This window comes from Taeniopygia guttata, chromosome 7 (genome assembly GCF_048771995.1).
Source record: "Taeniopygia guttata chromosome 7, bTaeGut7.mat, whole genome shotgun sequence".
Taxonomy (NCBI): domain Eukaryota; kingdom Metazoa; phylum Chordata; class Aves; order Passeriformes; family Estrildidae; genus Taeniopygia; species Taeniopygia guttata.
This window is the reverse complement of record NC_133032.1, coordinates 18,430,535-18,452,972: the sequence shown is the minus strand read 5'-3', so window position 1 is coordinate 18,452,972 and position 22,438 is coordinate 18,430,535. Positions and strand designations below refer to the sequence as shown.

Sequence of the window (22,438 nt, the reverse complement as noted above, 5' to 3'; positions counted from 1 at the left end):
AAGATTTGCCCGTGTGTTTTCCCAGCCACCCGAGCTCCCATTCATGAATTTCTGAAGCCGCCTTCATTCAGTCTTTGGTGAGCGCATGAAAAACATTTTCACGTGTTAAGATCCATGACTTGTTTTTTTAATCGTTTATGCGTAGGCATTGATATAGCAATGAAAAGTGCTCCACGTGCGCATAAAAATAACCCTTGTCCGTCTGCCGGCGGTGGGTACGGTCGCTTTCCGTCTGGCAGCCGGGGATGCCCGAGCGGACACCCAGGACCGCCTGGGCGCGCCCGCTCCCGCCCCGGGGAGCAGCGGCTTGCGGCAGAAAGCCCCGGGTGGCTCCGGGCGGGCAGAGCCCGCTGTGCCCTGCACACCCCGCGGGAGCCGTGCGCGCCGGGCAGAGCCGGGGCTCCGCACGGGTGAGGCTATCCGCAAATCAACTCAGTCATTCAAGAAACGGAATTCACTCAGGATTCTTGGAAGGGCTCCGTTTTTCTGCTCGTCACCTGAAGTACTGAAGCAGCTCAGACAATAGTATAAATGGGAGCTCCTTAACGGGAGCGCTCCCATTGCCTCCCGCTGCCTCTCTCGCGGACGGCGGGCGGGGGCCGCGGCGGGATTCGTCCCCTCCCCGAACGAGCATCACAGACAAAAGGCCCCTCCTTTTCCCCCCGATGTTGTTGAATGAAACTCCCTAGCACAGCCCCCCACTGCCGGGGGTCCTCCCGCCGGGGGACGCTGCGCGCCCCGCCCGCCCTGCCGAGGCGGCTGCTGCCAGGCGGGCGGCAGTGCCCCCCCACCGCAGCGGGCTTTGCCGGCACTCCCGCCAGCCCTCCCTCCTCCCCGCCTGCCCCCCCACTCGGCTCACGCGTCCTCCCCTCCCTCCTTCTCAGTGGTCTGCCGGCTGGCTTACGCAGGAGCCGCCGCCAGCACTGACAGCACTTGGCAGAAGAGGTTTGCCCGAGCGCTCCCGGAGCATCTCCAGAGGTGCGGCTGCACCGCCTGCCCGACTCAGCAGGGGAGCGGCCCAGAACCGGGAACCGAGGTCAGAGCTGGAGAAAGGCTGAAGACCGGGAAGCACAAAAAATATCTAGAAAAATACAAATACTACAATTAATGATAATAAAGAGTGGTGGGCAGGAAAAGGAGGTCGCGGGTGAAAGCAGAAGGTGAGAAGAAGGCGCTCCGCTGCGGGGGAGCCCGGGCTAGGGGCAGAAGCGGCCCCTCGCCGGGGCTGCCGGCATCCCCCGTGCCCCGGGGCGGCCGTCGGGGCGGCAGCAGCGGCACGTGGCGGCGGCGGGGCATGGCCAGCGCGGGAGCTCCCGCGGCCTGAGCCGCCCCCGCCGCCGGCACCATGGCAGCCGCCGGCGATGCCGGCCTCGACGTGGCGGCGGTGGAAAGTTTCCTAGAGAGGCACCCGGAGCTGGTGGAGAAGTGGCTGCAGAGGAAGAACTCGCTCCCTAAAGCGCCTGCCGCCCCCGCTGGCGGCCCTTCGGAAGAGCGGCGGAGCAGCGACGGCCCCGGCGGCAGCTGGGGGAGCGCGGGCGGCCCCGGCGGCCCCGGCCCCGGCCCCGGGGGGCTGCAGCGCCGAGCGTCCCAGAAGGAGCTGCGGAAGAGCTTCGCCCGCTCCAAAGCTATCCACGTCAACCTCACCTACGACGAGCATGTGCACGCCCGGGCGCAGGAGCCGCTGAGCAGCGTGCGGCGGCGGGCGCTGCTGCGGAAGGCCAGCTCCTTGCCCCCCACCACCGCACACATCCTCAGCGCCCTGCTGGAGTCCCGCGTCAGCCTGCCCCAGTACCCCCCCACCGCCCTCGACTACAAGCGCTACCTCAAGGAGCACAACGAGCGCCAGTTCTTCCTGGAACTGGTCAAGGACATCTCCAATGACCTGGACCTCACCAGCCTCAGCTACAAGATCCTCATCTTCGTCTGCCTCATGGTGGACGCGGACCGGGGATCCCTCTTCCTCGTCGAGGGGACCTCCTCCGGCAAGAAGACCCTGGTGTCCAAGTTCTTCGACGTGCACGCCGGCACCCCGCTGCTGCCTTGCGGCTCCAGCGAGGACAGCAACGAGGTGCAGGTGCCCTGGGGCAAGGGCATCATCGGCTACGTGGCGGAGCACGGAGAGACGGTCAACATTCCCGATGCCTACCAGGTAGGAGCCGGGCGGGCTCCCCCGGCCCGCGGCGGCGGAGGCGCGGACCGAGCAGCCCCCGGTGGCCCGGCCCGGCCCGGCCCTGCCTCCCCCGGGCGTCCCTCCCGCCGCAGCCTCGCCCGGGGCGGCCCGGCCGGGAGCGCCGCCGTGGGCGCGGGGCGAGGGCCGGGGGACGCCGGGGAAAGCGGGAGGGGAAGCCCCGCCTGGGCGGCCGATGGGGCTGGAAGGGGCCCCACAGTGGCACAGCAGTGGTCTGGATTTCGCAGGAGCGATACGCGCTTCGTGTGTTTCTAAAGCATGTTGTGGAACCGGCTGAAGAAAAGTTTAAAAAAAAATGCTCGTGACAGTCCCAGTGATGGTGTTCTTAAATTTCTGTCTCAATGTTCCCTGGCTCTCCGCTGCTGAAGAAAATCTCATTGCTTTTAAAAGAGCATATATTTTCACCTTTGCATATGCCCACTCAGCCCACATGGTATGTGTTTTCAAACACATTCCTAGTAGTCATATAGCCAGTGTCCTCTTATTCTCCAGCATAGACTTTTCCCACCTTTTACTTCTTTAGAGGCTTCAGTGTGAATTGTGAAAATGTAGTTCTGGCTTCAAGGCAGACATCGACCCCTGGCTTCAGCAGGGACAGAAGAGCCTTTGCCCGAATGTGTCAATGTAGAGCAGAGCCTTCAGTTTCCTAGCTTGAAATTTACCTCTCTTTCGGGGGTCTGTTTCTAGTGTTTATTTGTGTAAGACACTATCAGCAATTGAAGGTTCTTGACAAAATGAAGAATCACAAAGTGACACGTTTTCTCAGTTAGGATTTTGGTACACTTGAGAAAGGTGGGAGATGTATATCTCAAAGAATTTTAGTAGTAAACATTGTCCAGTGTCTTATTTTAACCTACAATAATAACAAAAAGAATAAACATTAAAAAACTGATGATGCTTTGCAGCAGACTACAAGGAAAAAACTTGAAAAATAAGATTTGGTTGTTTCTGGGTTTTAAATACAGAAGAAGGACTGGAGTATATGCATTTGGGGCTGAATATTTATTTATTTGTCAATCAATATTTGAAAAATTCTAGGAACCACACAGATCCAGACTGACAGAGGTTCCCAACCCACACATTTTAAAGGGAATGGTAAAAAGGCTCAGACTAAAATGAGTATTGGATCACCTTTGAAAAAAAATTCAACTTTCTTCCTTTATTTTTTTCCCTGTTCTGCATTACACACTTTTTCTTGCAATATGATATTGTTACTTTCACTTGTAGAACTGCACAATTCCCAGAATAGCTGCTGTTGTAGGTGAAGCAGTATGTTCTCAATAGTCCCAGCTTGCTAAACAGATAAAGGATATCTGAGTTTGGCTAGGAAGGAACTTGATCCCTCTTTCTAAACTCTGGATAGCTCCAGACACTCTTTTTTTGGATGCGAGAATGCCACTGAAAGGGCATTGTTTTCTAGTCCTAGGGACGTATATAGTTTTATTTTTAAATTTTTTCTTCAGTATTTGTTCATTTTGTGTTCACTTCCTTGTGAAAAAGCCCAGCTTCTTTGAACAGTTTATTTTCTGTTTCATCCACAGAGAAAAGTGAAAAGCAATCCATCTAGTTGCCATTCCCAGTGCTATTTGTGTTACACTTTTGTCTGGCTCTTATTCAAAATCAATTTAAATATCATAAATAATACAATTCATTGTATCTTTAAGCCCTAAGTACATTAGTTGCAGTAGATGGGCAAGTTCTAATCCAAGTCCATCCTGTAATTACATCAAATGCAACTTCCAACTTTCAATGGAGCTGCTTCGATTTGCTTTAAGTGCAAATGAAAGTTCAGACCTTCCAACTGTAATGAAAGTTTTGCTGGATAATAAAACAGGGCCCTGCTTTCAGTTATATTTCAGAGTTAGTACAGTTTATCTTCTCTTATTTGGCAAGGATATACATCCAATGTACATCATCAAAAGGAGTAATTTCTAATTAAATGGTATAAAGAGATCTATGGAAGCCCAGGTACCTGTGTGTGAAGAGGTGACTGCTGTTCCATTTCAGATCGTTGTAGTGCTCACAATGGAGCACTTTAAAAATTAATAAATATGATAATATTATTTTCTGCCACTGATGATGAAAGTGTTTAATCAACTGTCACATAAAAAACCAGCAGCACCAGGAACTCTTGTCAGGTGGAGCTGAAGAAAAGGGGTGACAGAAGAGCACCATTTTTTTGTCCGTTGAAGAGGGTTTCTACACTGATGCTGTTTGGCAAGAAAAGGCCTTACACAAGGTCAGAGGAACTTCTAGATTAATTTAAACTTATTTTGCTTGTTTTTTTTTAATTAACAAACATTTAAATTAGATAAACATTTTTCTATATCATCAATTAGTTAGTTTACTGTACTGGGTAATTTATTGTTATTCAACCATGTCTTTTCTCAGAGCCTGATCAAATACCATTTGGAATTCTACCACTGAGTACAAATTGGGTTGCCTGCTTGTACTGTCAGCTATGACTGACATTAATGGAACTTCAGTGCAATCAACATTACAATTAAATGCTGTCATGTCTTGTAATGTGTTTCATGCAGGCAGTCCCCTGTGCCCATCAGACTGATTGTTTCAGGAAGTATTTGTAAATGACTGGTGTGTCATTATCAGAGACAGCATACTATTTCAATTACACATTTATTCTTCTAAAAAGAAAAAATACAACAAAAAATTATTAGATGGGGCTTTTCCACAGTCCAGGTGATTGTTTCTGTTAAATGGGACTTTCATAATCTGCTCATGTGAACAATCTTTCTTAATTCAATAAACATACATAGATAAAAGGTTTGGAATTATTATCACATATTGAGGACTGTATAATAATAACTTCTTTTAATACTAATCAATGACCATATAAGATCTCACAGCAGTTTAGTTTATGAAGTTCAGCTTTGACTGAATAAACTTTTGGAGGCTCGCAGCAATAGAGAATTCAACAAATAATTTATGGAAAGGTACAGATGAATATTACATAATTGATTCAAAAGTTGCACAATTTCATTCATGGCATTAAAAGCTTTATTTATTGCATTGAAAAGTCATTTGATGAAAGTGAGTTTATAATTTTAGCTGCAACATGCATGATTTGATATGCAAGTGTTAGCAGTACAGAGAATTTGAGAAAAGGAAAGCAATTAGATACTTTCATTTTAATTTTGAAGCCAGTCTAAAACTGCTTCTCCTGAAATTAATCCTGTTGAATTGTAAATCAAACTTTCAGTCACTTTAAGTTCTAAAATAAGGCCTTGGATGCTCCCATATGTAAATTTTGGGAAGTATTTCTGACTCCTTTTTCATATGGGAATAATTAACTATATCTTGAGCACACATGTTGGAAGAAGAATCAGATCTTACTGGCAAGTAAATTTGGGGGCTAAATGTCCATTGAGGCGCCTTTTGACAGAGAATAGGTGTAGCTTCCATCATCCTATATGAAGACTATTAAGCCCATTTTAAGTACACAGACAGAGACCATTATCTGTAGTTCTTAGAAGCTATTTTCAAATTTAAGGTTTTTTCCCATTTGAAGCTGTGGATTTTTTCATGTCATCCATTCTTCTTACAGTTTATCCATGATGTTTAGCTGAAATTAATTATAATTTAAATGTTGTTCCATCTCTTAGAGCAGTATTTAAACAATAAACATTTTAAATTACAAGTAATGTTTGGTTATTGTTATACCATTAGCTGTGCAAAAATTAGGCAACAATTTATTAGCATACCAAATTTACCTCTCTACCTTCTAACTAGTGGAAAAAAATATTACCCTCTAGAATAGTAAGCATATATCAGAAAGTGGTGAAATATGTGTTCTGCCATTTTCCAGTGTCAGCAGAATCAAGTTTCTGCAATCTTATGTTAACTTCGGAATTTTAAAAGTAGCTTTAAAAGACATAAGACAAAAATGGCTTACCAGATGGATGTTTTAATGCATGTAGCATAGAGAAATATTAAATGGAGTCATGCTAAGGCATGAGTTTTGTAAGTTAGAGAAAGTGCCATAAAATATGACCAATTATTTTTCAATATAGCTCAAGTCCTCAAAAAGAAAATATAAGCACATTACTGCAACTGAAATAAGGAAAGTAAAACACAAACTGAGCTCTCTTTGTATGGGACTTTCCTGTTACCTCTTTCAAGCTGAGGCCAAATGTAACACAGTCAATGCACAAGTTTCAAACATCCTTCAATACCTAGGTACAGGCATGGGCATCATCTTTTTCAGGCCCTCCTGGTGAGCTCTGAGCATTTGGCGTCTCCAGCTGTGCCAGGACAGCATTGCAGAGCTGCTGTTCAGAGATGCACACCTTCGAGCCTGGGAGGGCCCTGTGGGGCTGCCTGTGGTGCAAAAGGTCAAGAAGAGGCATGAGCCACGTTTCCTTACACAGGGTAGCTGCTTGTCCTTAGCAGTATTAACAGCAGAGCTCTCCCAGTTTCAGAGAGCAGTTAAAGAGCTAAAACCCTGGGAGGTTCAGCTCTGAAAGTGGGCAGCGCTTAGTTCTACTCAGCAGCATTGGACAGTGGCACCAACAGCTCTACGAATTTCAGTGTTGACTCTTAACAAGGAAAGAGGTTGCTCTTAAGAGAATAAAGATTGTAAGACGTGGCAAGCAGAATACACAGTGGTTTTTAAAATTTCCATGTAATACGGAAAAAAAAAAAAGAAAAAACCAGATTTTCTTTGCTATACATTAAATATGACTAGGAATTACCATGGGAAAGGCAGGGAATAACTGCAACAGTAAAGACTAAGATGCTCTGATGTGCTTTGCACAGAAGGACACTCCAGCCCATCATGCAAAATTTAGGAAAACTTGAGATTTTAAGTACAAGTCCATAAATTGGTGAAGAGGTGTTGAAATTATCCCTGTGTCTGAGCCCACTGGCTGTGAACATGGCCTTCATGCTTCATGTCACAGTGGTGCTGGCCTGGGAGGGAGGGATCTTTCCACAGGGGGCAGGTCCTGGAAAGGAAAGGCAGGGAGCCCTCAGGGCAGTAGCTGAGGATGTCTCTGTCACCTCCCTCACTCCATAAGTCTTCTCCAGGAGCAGTTTCTGACTGATGTGTTCGACATCCTAAGACCTTCCCAGGTCCACCACGACTCTCTGGAGATGCTGCCAGGGGCAGGATCTTGTGGCTGACACCAGGGACACTTGTCCAAAGCAAAGGCTCAATTGTTTCATGTCCCCGTGCTGCTGTGGATCCCCAGGACAGACAGGGCTGTGCAGTGCAGCAAACACTGCAGGTGGCAGCCCTCGGCACGGTGAGGAGTCACACCTTCCCTCCAACTTGTGTGAGCAGGTGAGCTGCCTCCCCACCAGGCAGGCAGTGGCCTGGCCCCTAGGGCTGCTGTCATTCCTCCCTGGATCCTCACCAGCTGCTTGCTGCCCCAGGTGTGCTCTGTGGACCTGCTGCTGAGATATTTGGGATGAGCAGTAGGTGGGCCAGCAGTGGCTGTGCTCAGGGTGCCCAGGTGGGGCTTCTTTGTCACAAGTCCCTGTACTAATCCCCAGCTCTCACTCCTGCAGCAGGTCCCTGTGCTGCTGGCCCTGCAGAGCTTTGGCAGGAAAAATTTTTTGGAGAGCTGGAGTGGTTTTCTTTTTGATAAGCTGATAGACATTAACTGGTTTGTTGCTCAGCCAATCCATCCATCTGAAGAGTACAGAATTTTTTGCCTCAGACATTCTAAAATGTCTTTGTAGAACAGATGTGAAACTGGTGACATTCTGTGCCCTATAGTTCCTCTTGAGAAAGTAGTAGATATATTTGATGAAAGCAAGTCAGTGACAAGGAGAAAAAACTGCAGGATTTGGCCCTTCAGATCTTAGTTGAGGTCCTGTAACAAGCACAAGACTGAGTAAAGCTGTAGTTTTGTGTGGTAATTGATTTTGTATGTTCTGCTTGATTGCCTTTCAGTTTTTCAAAACAAATGGATATTTCATTTTGGTTATTTCCAGTTGTATGCTATTGCATAGCTTTTCTATAGAATAACAAATTTAAGAAGTATACATGCATCATTATGCAAGTTAATTTGTTTTACTTTTCTAAAATAACCCTATTGGCAAACTATGAAAAAAAAAACTAAAGTAATGGCTCGGGAGTTACGTGTTAACAGGGCAACAGCAACACTGTGCAGTCTGAGCTTCATGTCTCTAGAGTGCACACTTCAACATGAGTGCTGCTCTGTCAATAACAAACGCTGCTACTCTGTCACAAGGAGACTGCTGCTGGAACACTTGAAACTGTGTTGCCCCCCTGAGTAATCTCCAGCAGGTGCAGATTTCTGTTGATAAACCCAGGAGTCTTGTTGGTTTCCTTGCTCAGAGAGTATTAGCTTTCTAAAGCCATGTGTCTTGTATAAAGAATCATTAATATTTAGGAGGTCAGCACTAAGCCCTGGGAACATGGGCATGGTTATAGCTGGTGCCCAGTGGGACATCAGTCAGGGCTGGTACAGGAGGGGAGGGAGAACCACCACAGATGTCAACTCTAAATATTGAAAATTAGAGGGAAAATATTTTTCTTCGTAAACAATTTATTTAATAGTGATACAGTCAGACTGGAAGTGCACAGAATCTGCTGTATGTAAGGCCACAGCTTGACTCACTGTTGTGCTATTGGTCATTTCTCTGGAGTTTGTTTTGAAGGAACAAAACAAAATCCTTATGTGATGGATATAGCTTAATGTCCTACAGAGAAATATTTTCTGACCCCTACTGCTGATCAGTTCAGACTATGAAGCATGAGCTGTAATTATGCTTATTAGCTAGGCAATCATGTTTGCAGACTTGCTAGTGCTTATAAAGTCTTTTCTTCCTGTTTAAGACTATTATATTAATTTTTTCACATTAATTTTGTGCAAGTTATAATTATAAAAACATGCATTGTTACTAATGTCCATTGTCAAACTAATGGACATTACTCAGAAAGAAAAAATACTCAGAAAGAAGGCTCATAAGTCATATGAGACACTCCCACCAATCAAACTAAACAAAGCCCCAAACTCCTGACATATGCAGGGGAAAAAAAAACACCATAAAAGTTTTATATGGCATTGTTGCAAATCAACACCTTTTCTGTTTTTACAAAGTAAGCTACTTTATAAATTCAGACTATATATGGTCTTAGTATTAAATCTGGAACTTAAAAACTTTTGAGGATCAATGTTGTCTCCTTTTATAAGAATTGTTTTGGGAGTAAAGAAATAAGAGTTGGCTGAGCTGTTTCATGTGTCCTATCTGTTGTAGTAATTTTTTTTCCTATGAGAAATACTGCTGTCACTGTATAAATAGTCACAATATAACTGGACTGTGGTTATTTATTTGGTAGAATTAGGTTTGCAATGCTGCTGCCTGGTACTAGTTTGTTCTCCTGCTGCCTTTGTCTCTGGGGATTTAGGGATTTTGGGGGAGATGACAGGAATAGCTGCAGCAGTCCTTACATGGAAGTCTTGTCAGAGATTGCTTTATTACTTGTGTTTTGTATGTGAGTTTCTTGTCTACAAGGTTTCCCCTTATCTCCTTTAGCAGTTTATTGCTTGGGTTTTGTTTCCTGTTTATTCACAATGTAATTTGCACCATATGTGATTTTTAGAAAAGTGTATCTAGAACAGACTGCATGCCCTAATTTTTTTATTTTTATTTATCTTTTTTAATGCTATGCTTTGAATATAGAGAACTTGCTGTCTTTTAGATTGCTCTTTTAGCTTTCTTGCTCTTTTTTTCTTTCTATAAAAGCTTACGTATTATACTTACAGGAAGTGTGATTAGGAAAGTGAATTGAGTTATGAAATCTTCCAGCTTCAGTTTCTTTAATTTTGTAAAGGCTCTTGGCTTTCTATTAATTCACTCAAACTTGTCTATCTCATGCAGTTTGGTACTCATGCAGCAATACTTAGGTATTAACTATGCTGTCATAACACTTGCATTAGTTATTTTTTATGCATCTTAGCAACTTAATTAGGAACTTAAATACAGTACAATCCAGGAAATTTTGACGCAACTTTGTGTGCATTTTTTTAAATAGAGCCCTTTTCTTAAAAAAAACAAAGCAACAGCAAAAAATGGTGCTGTAAATGGTAAAATATAATTGGCCAGGCCAATCGAATATTTTTGTAGTGTTCTCTTCTGTGTCATGAAAAGATTTGAAAGGTGTTTTCAAATAATAAAATCAAAAATATCTTTCTCTTTTAGCTGTCAGCTTTGGCTGAGGCATTTGGTGCATTTCACTAGATTAAACACTTTTCCTTAGATACTGACAAAAGAGGAAATGGCTTCATCATGAAGACTTAATTCCTGGAAATGTTATCAAGCGAGTTTCATCCTCCATTGTAATATTTGATTCTTAGCTAACTTTGGTTAGGGTTATACTTTTCCCTTTTGTTCTAAATCATGGTAGTAATGATAAAATTTACTGGTTTCAATAAGGTTATAGAAAGACATATTTTCAAGTTTGAAGAGTTATCCTATGTTGAAAAAACCAGAAAAGCTCAGTGGAACTTGTATGTTTGCTAACAATGTATGCACTGCCAACTTTAACTGAAAATCAACACTGAAAAGCAGTTGGTAAAACTGCTCAGAAGCCAAAATTTTAGCTGAAAGTTGAGACTCTGATAATATATGATTCTACAACCCTAATGGAAAAAAAACTTTCTGTACCTTAATCTGGTCTTCTACGGAATAAAACCGTGAAGATATTTGTCTGTTCTCATTCACTGGCAATCTTCAAATATATCCAAAAACCTGGGACTACACTGTTCCTATGCAGGTAACTGGATTACCAGCACTTGGATTGATGGATCACACTTGCTCTCTTCTATGTCTTTATTTCACCTTTCACAGGGCAACACTGACAATCAGTAAATATTCTTAAGGCTAGGATAGGATTTGTCCTACAGAGTAACTTTTCCTTGATGGCAGATGAGAAATTCCAGTTAAAAATGTCTCAGCCTCCACATTTTTAATATCTCTGTGTAGAAAACTCATTATATAGAACCAAAGCAGTATTTAGTAATTCTTTAAACAGTCAGTGGAAGGCCTCAATTAATGAGTATTCTTGTATGAAAATACTGTAAGTACAATTACAATTATGTGAAGTCTCTCTCAAAAGCTTTTATCTAGTCTGCCCCCGATTTCTGAATATGTCTTAATTGTAAAAAACTTAAAAGCAAATGCTGTATTGCTGTCATAAACACTGGGACTCCTTACTGCCCAGGGCTCTGGTGCAAATGAGACCCTGTTGTGTTGCAGGCTGTTCCAACATATGGGATAATACAGTGTATATCTCAAAATGTTTGCAGTCTGACAGAACTTCTCTCTGATTTACCAGCTTTGTTGTCAGCTGCTAAACAGGCCTCTTTGCTCTAGGTTGCTACCCTGTGAGGAGAGTGGGGTATAAATATTGTCATTCTTGGCCATCACAGCTCATACCTGGGCATTAAAGTTTTTACTGGTATTGTTAAACTCAGTAAAACCACTCTCTTAGATCTTGTCATTTATGTCCTATTATGACAAAAACTAAAGAAAGAAGAGAGTGTGGGGATAAGAGGTTTGGAACATAATGCCGGTCATTTAGTCACTGTTTTCTGTGCATATTGCATGGTTCAACAATATCAGTGTTGCCAGGAACAGCATTTTATTTTTGTTCACTTATATGTCTCTCCTCATCACTTATTCAAATGTCGCCCAAATGAAAGTCTGGCATGCTTTTCCACGAAAGAGTAGGGGTAGGTTCACTTCACATCTTGATGATTCTCAGCTTTTACCAAGTTACTGAGTTTTTGTCAATAGTGCCTCATTTTTCTAATTAAATGCATTAATTTTCTTAGACTACTGTACCTTTAGTTTCGGCTCCAAGATGTAACACCATTTTGAAAAATGTCATCCAGTTCTCTAGCATCAGTGGATATAATCTGATACCCTTCTTCCTCCTAGGGTGGAGGTTCCAGGGAGAGAGACAAACAGAAAATTTCCATGATCTGCCTGAAAATAGAAGCAATGCAGCAGGAACGAGCTGTACATTAAAGGAAATACCAACACTTTTCAGGCTGCTAATGCCCCTAGTGTCTCTGCTACTCCATAGCATCCCTGAAGGAGCAGTGGCTCCACAGCTGGTCATTACATCTATTGCTAACTCTGCCAGCTGTGCAGTGTGCATCTCATTCAGCCCCTGTCCTGTGTGCCAGCACACCCTGCAGATCAAACAGCACTTTCTGTGTTAAGCTTGAGGCCTGTTGGAAAGGCAATGACTACATATACAACATGCATGGAGTGTACTCAGATGAGAAAATCTCAACTCACTTTTGGTGTGACCGACAGCTGTTTTGGTTTTTTCAGCTAAACTGCCCCTTGAAAGTTTACTTCTTTGTAAGACCCACTAGGTGTCAATCAACACCAGTATTGCTACTCAAGTGTTATTTTATTTCAGTGTTCTCCCCATGTACTCTGCTTTGTTTGGTACAAAATTAGTAGAGCAGGGATTGCCTCTTCAGTAGCAAAAAATGTCAATATTTCAGCAACAGCAAGTATTCTAAATAGTAGCTCAGACATTACCAGGAAGTACTGGAAGAAATATTTAATTTATTCATTAGTGAAGCCTACTGTGTGATAATTGCACCACATTTTCCCTTCTTCTCTTGTAGAAGAGCTGTATCTTTCTAGGCAGGATTCTCTATGATGCAGTACAGTTCAGCTTCTATTGAACTCGATATAAAAGTGTTCAGAAGCATATGGAAAGATCACAAGATCAGGCAGATCTGCATCCTTGATGCTGTTATTAAAAAGCATCCATCATGGCAGTTGTGGCTCTCCCAAAGAAGTTGTTGGGTACATTTGGTGTTAGTTCCTTCTGGTTTAGATGTTGGAAAATGTGTGGTAAGTAATAAAGTAGCCAAATGTATATATTAATCTTTATAATGGGTAAAAATAGATCATTTCTAAATCATGTCTCAAAGTAAAGAGACTATTTCTGTAGCATGTGGAATTTACAACAGGGAAATAGATAAAAATTTGTCAAGAAAAAAAAGTTGTCAGTTTTTAGTATCAGTAAAAATTATTGAATTGCTCATCACAACCAAATTAAGGACGGTGTGGATTGTTTTCATGACTTGAGACAAATATGGCCATTATTTCACAGTCAATATTGTTTAAACTATTGAAAACAAAAAGTTGTGCCTAGTTTTGTACAGCGGCTTAGTTCCCTTATGTTAGGAGAGTCTGAGCTGGCTTTAACTATTGCCTGCAGCACAATGCTAACTTCACCCCTAGGAAGGGTGAACAGAGGAACAGAGCTGCTGCCAGTGAAAAGCAGTAATTTCCTCTCTGGCTGATAGAAGAGCTGTTGAAGACTATGCTCCACCAAGATGAACAAAAGTGATAGTCAGCACTACCTCTTAAGTTTTCATCCTCCTTTGAGGTACTTTATGATCTGCAATTTGGGCTTTACTGTTCCAGAGAATGGATTGCTGCACAGTGCCTTTTTCGAACAGGGGCATTCCTGTACTTTGCTTTCCAGAAAGAGCTGAAGTTTTGACTTCATTTCTTTGGGAACGTGTTTGTACTGGATCCAGTCCACATAACCTGTCATACTTGAACAGACAGAAATGGGCCAAAAAGAGTCTCCATTTACTTGAGAGAGACATCATGAGCCTCTACAGAATATGGTGTGAAATGGCAGCAGGGCCTAGCAGACATGTGCATGTATGCTCACATTACTCATGGCAGATATCAGTCTCTGCTGACATTCTTCTTATTGAGGTAGAAATGTCAGTGAATATGATTATGTAACGGTAAATCTTTTACTGATCCCCTGAGAAAAGTGAGATAAAACAGCTAATAATGGGCTGATAACAGAGAAACAACAGCCTAATGCTACTGAAAAATACCATATCAAACATTGACAAAAGTACTTTGCTGTCTGAAGAATGCTTACACATATGAAATGTATGTTCATGTTTCCTTATTTCCTTTTGAAGGATCGACGCTTTAATGATGAGATTGACAAACTGACTGGATACAAGACAAAGTCACTCTTGTGCATGCCCATAAGAAATAGTGACGGAGAGATTATTGGTGTAGCCCAAGCAATAAATAAGACTCCAGGAGGTGCCCCTTTTTCTGATGATGATGAAAAGGTAAGGTTACCTTTACTTTTGCATGCTTTCTAATTTTTTTCTCTAATTCAGCAGACTTGTCTAAAGAAACTTAATCTAAATTAGTAAATAGCACATCATTTGTGTTTATGCTGTTTTTCTGGAAGTGCATAACAAAGCGTACATTTTTGTTGTTTTCAATAGAAAATGTAATAGAAATAAGAAAGAAAAAACAAAATTCTCTAAATGTCTGAGTTCCTCTGTTAATCTTATGCAGACCTTTTTTATGTAGTAGACCTTAGTAGGAAGACTTTTTTTATTTTTGAAAACTTCATTTGTAAGAATTTGTTTGGAAGGAAATTATCACAGAGATACTCCTAAGCTTGCTGACTCGAAAAATCAAGATCTTCTCTTAATACTTTCCATGGAATAAATGCCTGTATCATATGCAAGAGAAATTTTATTTTAGAGGAAATTATGCATATACAAATCTGTTATTCTAAAATATTTGAGACTTGCAAATACTTAAGGACAAAGAGAATGGGAAGGAACACCAGGTATGTGTATCTAAAGTGGAATTTGGAGAGTAAAGTAAGCTTAAAAGGCAGGAAAGTAGAAGTATCTGCAAAGAAGGGACTTGAATTAAAGACAGGGGAAATAGGAAATGCTGCTGATGAAGGCAAACCTTGGAGGGAAAATGTGCAGGAAGCCAAAATGTGACTGGGGAAGAGAATGGTAGAGGGCAGCAAACTGGGGAGGAACAGAACTGCAACTCTGTCAGCCCAGGAGAGAGAAATGGAATCTCCTTTAAGCATGTAATAGGGAACTACTCTTCTGTGTATTGAAACAGTGTTGAATCTCATTTTTGTGGAAGTGTAGTTAGAGGCAGACTTTTCCTCCAAAAAGTTCTATATTGATTCAGATGCAGTTAATGTTATACACCCACTTAAAAAAAATACAGACAATTACCTTTCGGTTTTTATTTCTGCAAAGTGTTTGTGTAACTGATTTAGCATAGTGATTTAGATTGAATAACTAACTTTAAATATAAATCCCAATTTCCACATGGTACTTTATCTGAAGTTATCCAGTGGTTCTTAAATTCCTTCTTTAGAAGCTATCTAAACTTGTGTAACCATTGCTTCTGAGTTACTTTTGATTCTTGAGAATCCTGGATGTTGAATATTGATTTATTATCAATGTATGCCTCAACGGGTAGCTAAATGCAAATTAAACCTTCCCTGAATAGGGGTTTTCAGCACTTCTTTTCTTAGGAGTGTCCTTGTAAAGGAAATTTTCTTTAAAATACAGCTTTTGACATGGATCCTACATTTGATTATCATATGTTAAACTAGCAAAACAACAGTAACTATTTGAATTGTGTATTACATAAATATTCTAATGTTTAAATATTTGATGCTGATGCTGAGGCATTTGCTTCCATTCATTGACTATCAAATATTATCTAAAAAACAGCACATTGCCCATACTTTTTTGTCTTTATTTTGTTTTTAGTTATTTAGAATACTGTTATAAGTGTGTGTGTTAGAACTGTTCAAGAATATATTGAATGGGTTCTGACATGTGCTGTTATTTCAAAACCCATGATTTTAAGTTTTTTTCATCAGTTAGTAACCTAGAAAGCATGATATACCTCTGGGAAGCAAGAGAGCACATAGTTTCAGGAGAACTGCCTTGCAGGATTAGCAAACAGGTATTTTTAACCATAATATCAACATTGATGTTTATGAGGAAAGGAGACAGGTGAAAACTGAGAAACCCTCTTCAGAATAAGGAAACTTTGTTAGCCTGGGTATTGAGGTGGCTTCTGCAGAAAAGCCTGGTGAGTAGCTGGCAAAAGACCTATATGCAGTTTTATGTTGATGTTACAGCTTCTGACAATCTGCAGCTTCAGAATGGTTAGAAAATGAAAATGTAAATTAGCAGTCTTTTTCCTACCCCTGAAAACCTCTCAGAGAAATGTGAGTATCATTTGAGTCTGGCTTTTGTTTGCAAGTGTCATTCCTCTCTTAGTATTGTGTGAAGCAATTAAAATAATCTGTTGGAGTTTTTTTATAAAATGACAAGACTATATTGTCTAATGAAATGTCTCTTGGCAGCACTGCTGTCTCGAGTCAATAGGAAACAAAGACTTATGTTTTCAATTAGAATTAAGTAGATGCTAGCATCATTTTTATGTACTCTTAGTTGTTTTCAGGAATTTAATAGCAAATAAAATATTTAATGTTTGAGGAGTTTTTAATGCTCTCAAGCTGTAACCAAGTTTATATTTTGCAGCATCTGAAATGGAATATTGTATTGCAAAGTTCTGGTTTTGTTTCTCGCGGCAAATTCTCAGGGTTTTCTTTTACCTATCTGACCACAGTGTTAAAAGCACAGCACAAAGAAGAAATAGAAGTGAATTTTCCACATTTAATATTGTTTCCCACTGCCAAATTTCTTTTCTCCTTTTGTTGTTAGGGATGTTTTAGCCAATTCATTGTTTAAGTGCAGAATTAGATGACAGCCACAGGCATGAGAGAAAGATGTCACAGTGTATTTTGTCACCCCAACAGTAGTGGCTCAATTGAACAGACTGATTTTGGAGATTTTCAGTTTGATACAATCAATATTAGAATACCTTATTACCCATAACAGTCATCACTATTACACTGTGTTGTGTAATTGGTAACTTTTTTGAAAAATAGTAAGAGATACACTTTTACATGTATTTTGCAAATGAAGAGACCTGCTCATTTGCACAGACAAGGAGTGGAGAGATAAAAGCCCCGAAGCCTTGGAAAGAACTATGCACCCAACATGCATTCCCTGTACTGGGCTGAAGCTTCACTTAAGGGTACGTGCTGTTTGCTGGTGAGTCACACATGTTCCAGGACTGCTGAGAATAGCCTAACAAGAGTTTGACAGGCTGTGGTTTCAATCACCGTCTGCCCTTTAGAGTCTTCTGAAATTCAGTGCCAAAACAAATCTAGTCCTCCATCAGAGAGGCTTAACAAACAGCAAAGCAGCTCCATGGTCACTTAAATTGGCATCCTGGTTCTCTCTGCCTCTGACGTCCTCCTCGTCTGAGAGAAGTGAATTGACTGCAGGGAAGGTACCCAGGGCTGCCATCTCGAGTTAAACCCTGCTGGTTTTGCGGAAAACCAGTAGTTTGAATGCAGTAAGACCTGGGAGGGAGAAGAAAGAACTCGATTTGTTTTCTGTGCTCTGTGGGTAGTTTTATTAAGAAGTATTTGTGTCTATAGAGTACAGGATTTATCTGATGTGTATTTGGTTTGGGGGCCTTGAAGATAAGTGTTCTCATGCTCCAACATCTTATTTCTCACATTCCTAATAGCAGCCTTGTGATTCTGAATTTTTCAATTTATTGTGCTCTTCTTGGCCCATATTCATTAAAACTTAAATATATCCTACATAAGGTCTACCACAGTGATGAATTATTTCCAGGAATTTTGCTATACCTGGTAATTCATTTTCTGTGAATTTTTGCATGATGAGCTTAGAGTCACGCTGGCAGATAGCAATTTTAAAGTCAGTAAGGACCATTCCTTCATCTTAGGGAAGTAATCAACTGTAAATAAAACTACTAGGAAAGGAAGTGATCCAGAACACACAAGCATCTCTGGCTGCTGTGAAAATGATAACTCCACCTCTGTGAATGTGTGGCATCTACAGAAAAAAAAAAGTCACCTGAAAATAATTGTTGGTTCCACTACAAAGGAACAAATGAGAAACAAATTAGATAAAGAATTTTTTTGTGTGTTCCATATATGGCAGTATGTGACAACCCCCTGCTGATACCTGCCTTGGCTCTCTTGCTTGGCAGTGACATTCCAAAAGCTATTATTTAAAAATGGCATAATCCTCAAAGGTATCATGTGGCCCAGATGTCATGTATCTCCCAGTGCAAGAGACAAATTTGCAGAAAGAAGACTGAAAATAACGAAGGCATTTGAAGGATGAAGGTGCTGAGGCACCACAGCTATCTGGGAAAACTCTAATAGTCTATTAGGCACACTTCTCGAAAAGTACATGTTACACAAATCTAAATTAAAATAAATCACAGTAACTGAACTGTCTTGCTGAGGGAGTTTAAAGCAATTTGCCACTAGGATATTTGCTTTATCAAGGCAGCTTAACACCAATGGTTTGCAACCAACAGCACAAAATGACTGCCATACAGACATTTGCACGGACTTCCTTCAGTTTTATATACATTCAGTCATTCTTTCAAGTTAAGCTGAAAGTCTAGACTTCTTTTTAATTACAGAACTTGAAAATTATGCAAAACTTAACAAAAACCTCCCTATATCAGTACCTCTGTTTTGAGACTGGTGGTTAATATTTGAATTGGACATCTTAATCTCTGAGGTATGGAAACCTGCTTAAGATGTGCTGCAGGGATATTTCAGTGAACCATATATTTTTTTCAAATATAAATGTGTATTTTCCTAAACTCATGGGATGCTTTGTTGCTGTGTGTTTACGGTACATATTACACTAAATTCTTGATACTTGCTTGATGCCTCTAGATGTTATCATAAAACAAATTAGAAATTGGTCACATTTGGTGCCAAGAAGGGTTTCCTCTATGGAACAGCTCAAGACAAATTGCCATGGGCTTTTTTTGTGGGGTCTGGAGTTTTGTTCTTACCTTCCTTACTCTCCCTATTATACAAGACATCTTGATTCTTCCTGCAATTGCCAGCAGGAATCTGAACCTGTTGATTCTTCCCATATTGGCTGTGCTTGTATCTTTTTAATTAATATGGAGAGACTTGAATAAATAAGAGTTCTTATCTGTAAACCTTGACTGTCATTTGGCTAATATTTGTAGTATTTCACTCAGAGCTCACTAAACTAGACTAAAGAATCTCTGCTGACTTAATGGGCTTTTAAAAATCAAACTTCTCTTCCTTTCTAACATAGGAACATTCAATTAATGCAGACCCCCAAGTCTATTTATGAAGCTTAAATTCATCCATGTCAGATCACTGAAAAGAGATTGGTTAAGGAGCAGTTTTGGCTCCTGTTGCTTCCACTGGAGGAGACAGGTTCACAGTCAACTATGCTGCTTTCCTTCATGCTTTTTGCAGTCACATTATCAAAAATTACTTTTACTAATTATATCCTTCTTAGAAAAAAATCCAGAGGAGTGATGAGGATAACTCATATATTCAGAGACATGAATTATGAAGCATTCAGTAGTACCTTCAGACTAAGAGAAATGCTGGGTGTTCCTGCAGATTCTGAAATATAGAAACAGCCCTGGAGCTTGTGTTCTCTTTTCTCCTCTCATTAGTATTCACAAGGCATTGTAGCAGGAGAAAAGACCCCAGATCTCTACTAGTCAAACACAAGAACAGCTTCTGAGGAAGACTGGTAAGGCAACCAAATGCCATGGTCATGGGAGCCTTTGTGCAGTTATACTACATTATTCAATCAGAAGTTAATAAATTTTTCAACAGGAAGCCTAAAAGCTAAGAATTCTGCAGTTCTGATGGTAACTCTCAGATACCTTAGAAACTAGAAAGGGTGATGTTAATACTATTTTTTTTTTATTAATAGATTTTTCACTTCAAAGCTTGGAATACCAAAACAACAATAATACAAAGGCTCGGGAGGATCAGAATTTTGTTTGATACATCTGTCATCAGAAAGAAAGCCTGTGGGTCTTGAAAGCTATGATGTGTACTTGTGTTACAGTGTAGCACCTAGGTACTGTCTATATAAGGAATTGATTGGAAAAGCTATTTTTTGTTTTTTGTTTGACAGTTTGTTTTAGGCTTTTTTTTTTTTCCTGGAGAATATCCTGTTCTTCCTTTACCTAAGGAATAAAGTTTTTAATTTCAGCTGTATTTCTTTTCTTGGCAAAATTCTCTTAAACCAAGTGCATTATTTTGATCAGATGGCTTATTAAAAAAATCTTGTTTGCTTGAAGTGAAATCTGCACTGGGGCCCTGTTACAGAAGCATGTAAGGGGAAACCTTTGTGGTCAACAGCTGGTGAAACCTTTATTTCTGACAGTTACTGGAGATGTGCCCTGTGGGCTGGATTGGAGGACTTGGTCCCTAGTGAAGTGTTTTCTGAACTTCTGTCAGTCTATTCAGTTCTCCCTAGATGTTCTTCATAATAACTTCAAGGCTTGATATACTTTTAGAAAATAGCATTTTGCATCTCCTGTGAATTGCCTATCTTACCTGAAGCAGAATTAAATGTTCATACAGCAGTTCCTGCCATCAAAAGTATTTCCCCCTGGAATAGTGATGCAGAGCCTATCAGAACCTACAGATAGGTTATGTGATGAGATGTTGAAAACTTCTTAGCAAATAATTTTGCTAAAAATTAAGTCAACCTCTGACCTTCAGCAAATTAATACAGGCTTAATGAAACTGCAATTAAAACAGTACTGTTGTTGTAGCACTGATTCACAGTATCCCCTTGGCCGAATCACTTTACAGTGATTGCTCTTTAGAAGCATAATTCTAAAAATGGCATTAGGTGGTTCCATATGTGCTATCAGATTTTCAACTTTAAGTATTCTTACTTTATAACAAGGAAATAATTTGCCTCTTTTTTTGATTCAGTCTGAGCTTTTGAAGCCTTGTTGACTGCTTTCTTTGCATGTAGGATCCCTTATTGGAACAGATGTGGTTAAAAACCACCAACACAATTTAAAAAAAATCCATTTCATCAGTTTTTTTAATAGTTCCAGCTTTGTATATAGTATTTCACATCTCTGTCCCAGCTTTACCTATAGTGTTTCTCACTCCCATGAAAATTGTGCCACCCTGCTGTCTTTGGTTTGCAAAAGGGTAGCTGCTCTTTAACTAGCAAACTCCTGACTATACATAAGAAGGAATTCAGCCCTCATCCAGGCTAACTTTGCAATTGCCCACCTGAGAAATTCCTGTCTGCATCCCAGCAGCTGGAGTATGTAAGCAGCAATATAGCTGTAATGCCTGGTAAGAGGATACAGCAATGTGTTTCCCCTGTATCTGGGAAATGGCTGTTTAAATCTGTGGCCACAAAGGAATAAAGCTCTTGTCCTTGTCTTTCATGGGGCCTTTCTCTGTCAGTAGCTAAAAGCAAATGCCTGGAATGAGGCAAGTATGGGATGGTATTGCTCTCATATAGCCCAAGAATGTACCGTTATTTGCAGCTCAGGAGTGCACATGGTATCTATGTATTTAATACCATTCCAGGGATTTTCTGCTTAGGAATTTATTCCAGCATTTCTTGAAGTAAGAAAAGTTATAAATTTCACAATATCCTGCACATTGTATGAAGAACTTCCCTATGACTTTAATTAATTTAATGTTATTCCTTCTTGTTTTGCTTCTAGTGAACAGAGTGAAAAGTCATTTCCTATCCATTTTCATCCCAGCTGTTTTGTCTTAAAAATCTTCACCAGTTTCCACCTGGTGCAGCATTTTTTTCTGTAGTCATCTGTTTGCTTTGGCAGGAGGGGTGCCTGCTCCCCAAAACCCCTGGTCAGTGCCTCTTCACTGCTCTGACCGTTGGTATTTTCATGTCTGGAGAAGCAGAAGGCATTAGAACCAACTTTTTGTATACTTGAGCCTGATAAAACAACAACTGAACTTTTCTTAGCATTTTAAAACTACTTTTTAGTTATGCCCAGAATTGTTTTTGAAAGCCTGGGCATGTCTTCATTGCTTCTGTTGTCATCTTTCTGTCACTGCATTACCAAGAAAAAAAACCAAAAAATTGTTCCTTAATTAGCTAGTTCGTTTTGCTGATTGTTAGTTTTAGCAAAAACTGTTCATATGAAAGATTCCATAACTCTCTGAATCACTGAGGATGTTGTGTTTTTAATTCAAGAAACCCCAACGTACAACAAAGCATGAAAAACATAAGTTACCAGTAAACTTAGTCAACAAGATTAAGAGTTACTGGGCAGCCAGATTACATGTTCTAGACTGGAGCTAACTGAAATTATGAAAGCTGAAGTAATTTAACCATTAATGATAATAATTTTGCATCTCTTGCATAGCTGGCAAGAACTAAACTAGGGTTAAAATAATATTATGATGATTTTTGTACTTGAAATGTTGGCTGTAAGAGAATTGAGCCACATTGTTCATAACAGTGAATGGTGGTCAGAAATTGCAGGCAGTAA

At 40.7% G+C, this 22,438-nt stretch overlaps 1 protein-coding gene and 1 long non-coding RNA gene across 2 annotated transcripts in view; one reads left to right on the top strand and one right to left on the bottom strand.

Annotated features, from left to right (window-relative positions):
* The first annotated feature begins 674 nt into the window (after positions 1-674).
* The window catches only part of PDE11A (phosphodiesterase 11A), a 111,294-nt gene continuing 89,530 nt past the window's right edge, over positions 675-22,438 (top strand). Inside the window, exons 1-2 of the mRNA XM_072932296.1 lie at positions 675-2,149; positions 14,161-14,319. Of these exons, the coding sequence (XP_072788397.1) occupies positions 1,346-2,149; positions 14,161-14,319 (963 nt within the window). The 5' untranslated portion in view covers positions 675-1,345. The remainder of the gene's footprint in view (positions 2,150-14,160; positions 14,320-22,438) is intronic.
* Positions 2,109-22,438, bottom strand: part of LOC115495979 (uncharacterized) — a 114,187-nt gene continuing 93,857 nt past the window's right edge. Inside the window, exons 3-4 of the long non-coding RNA XR_012057002.1 lie at positions 12,026-12,169; positions 2,109-6,526 (exon numbers count right to left, since the gene is read on the bottom strand). This is a non-coding gene — a long non-coding RNA (uncharacterized lncRNA). The remainder of the gene's footprint in view (positions 6,527-12,025; positions 12,170-22,438) is intronic.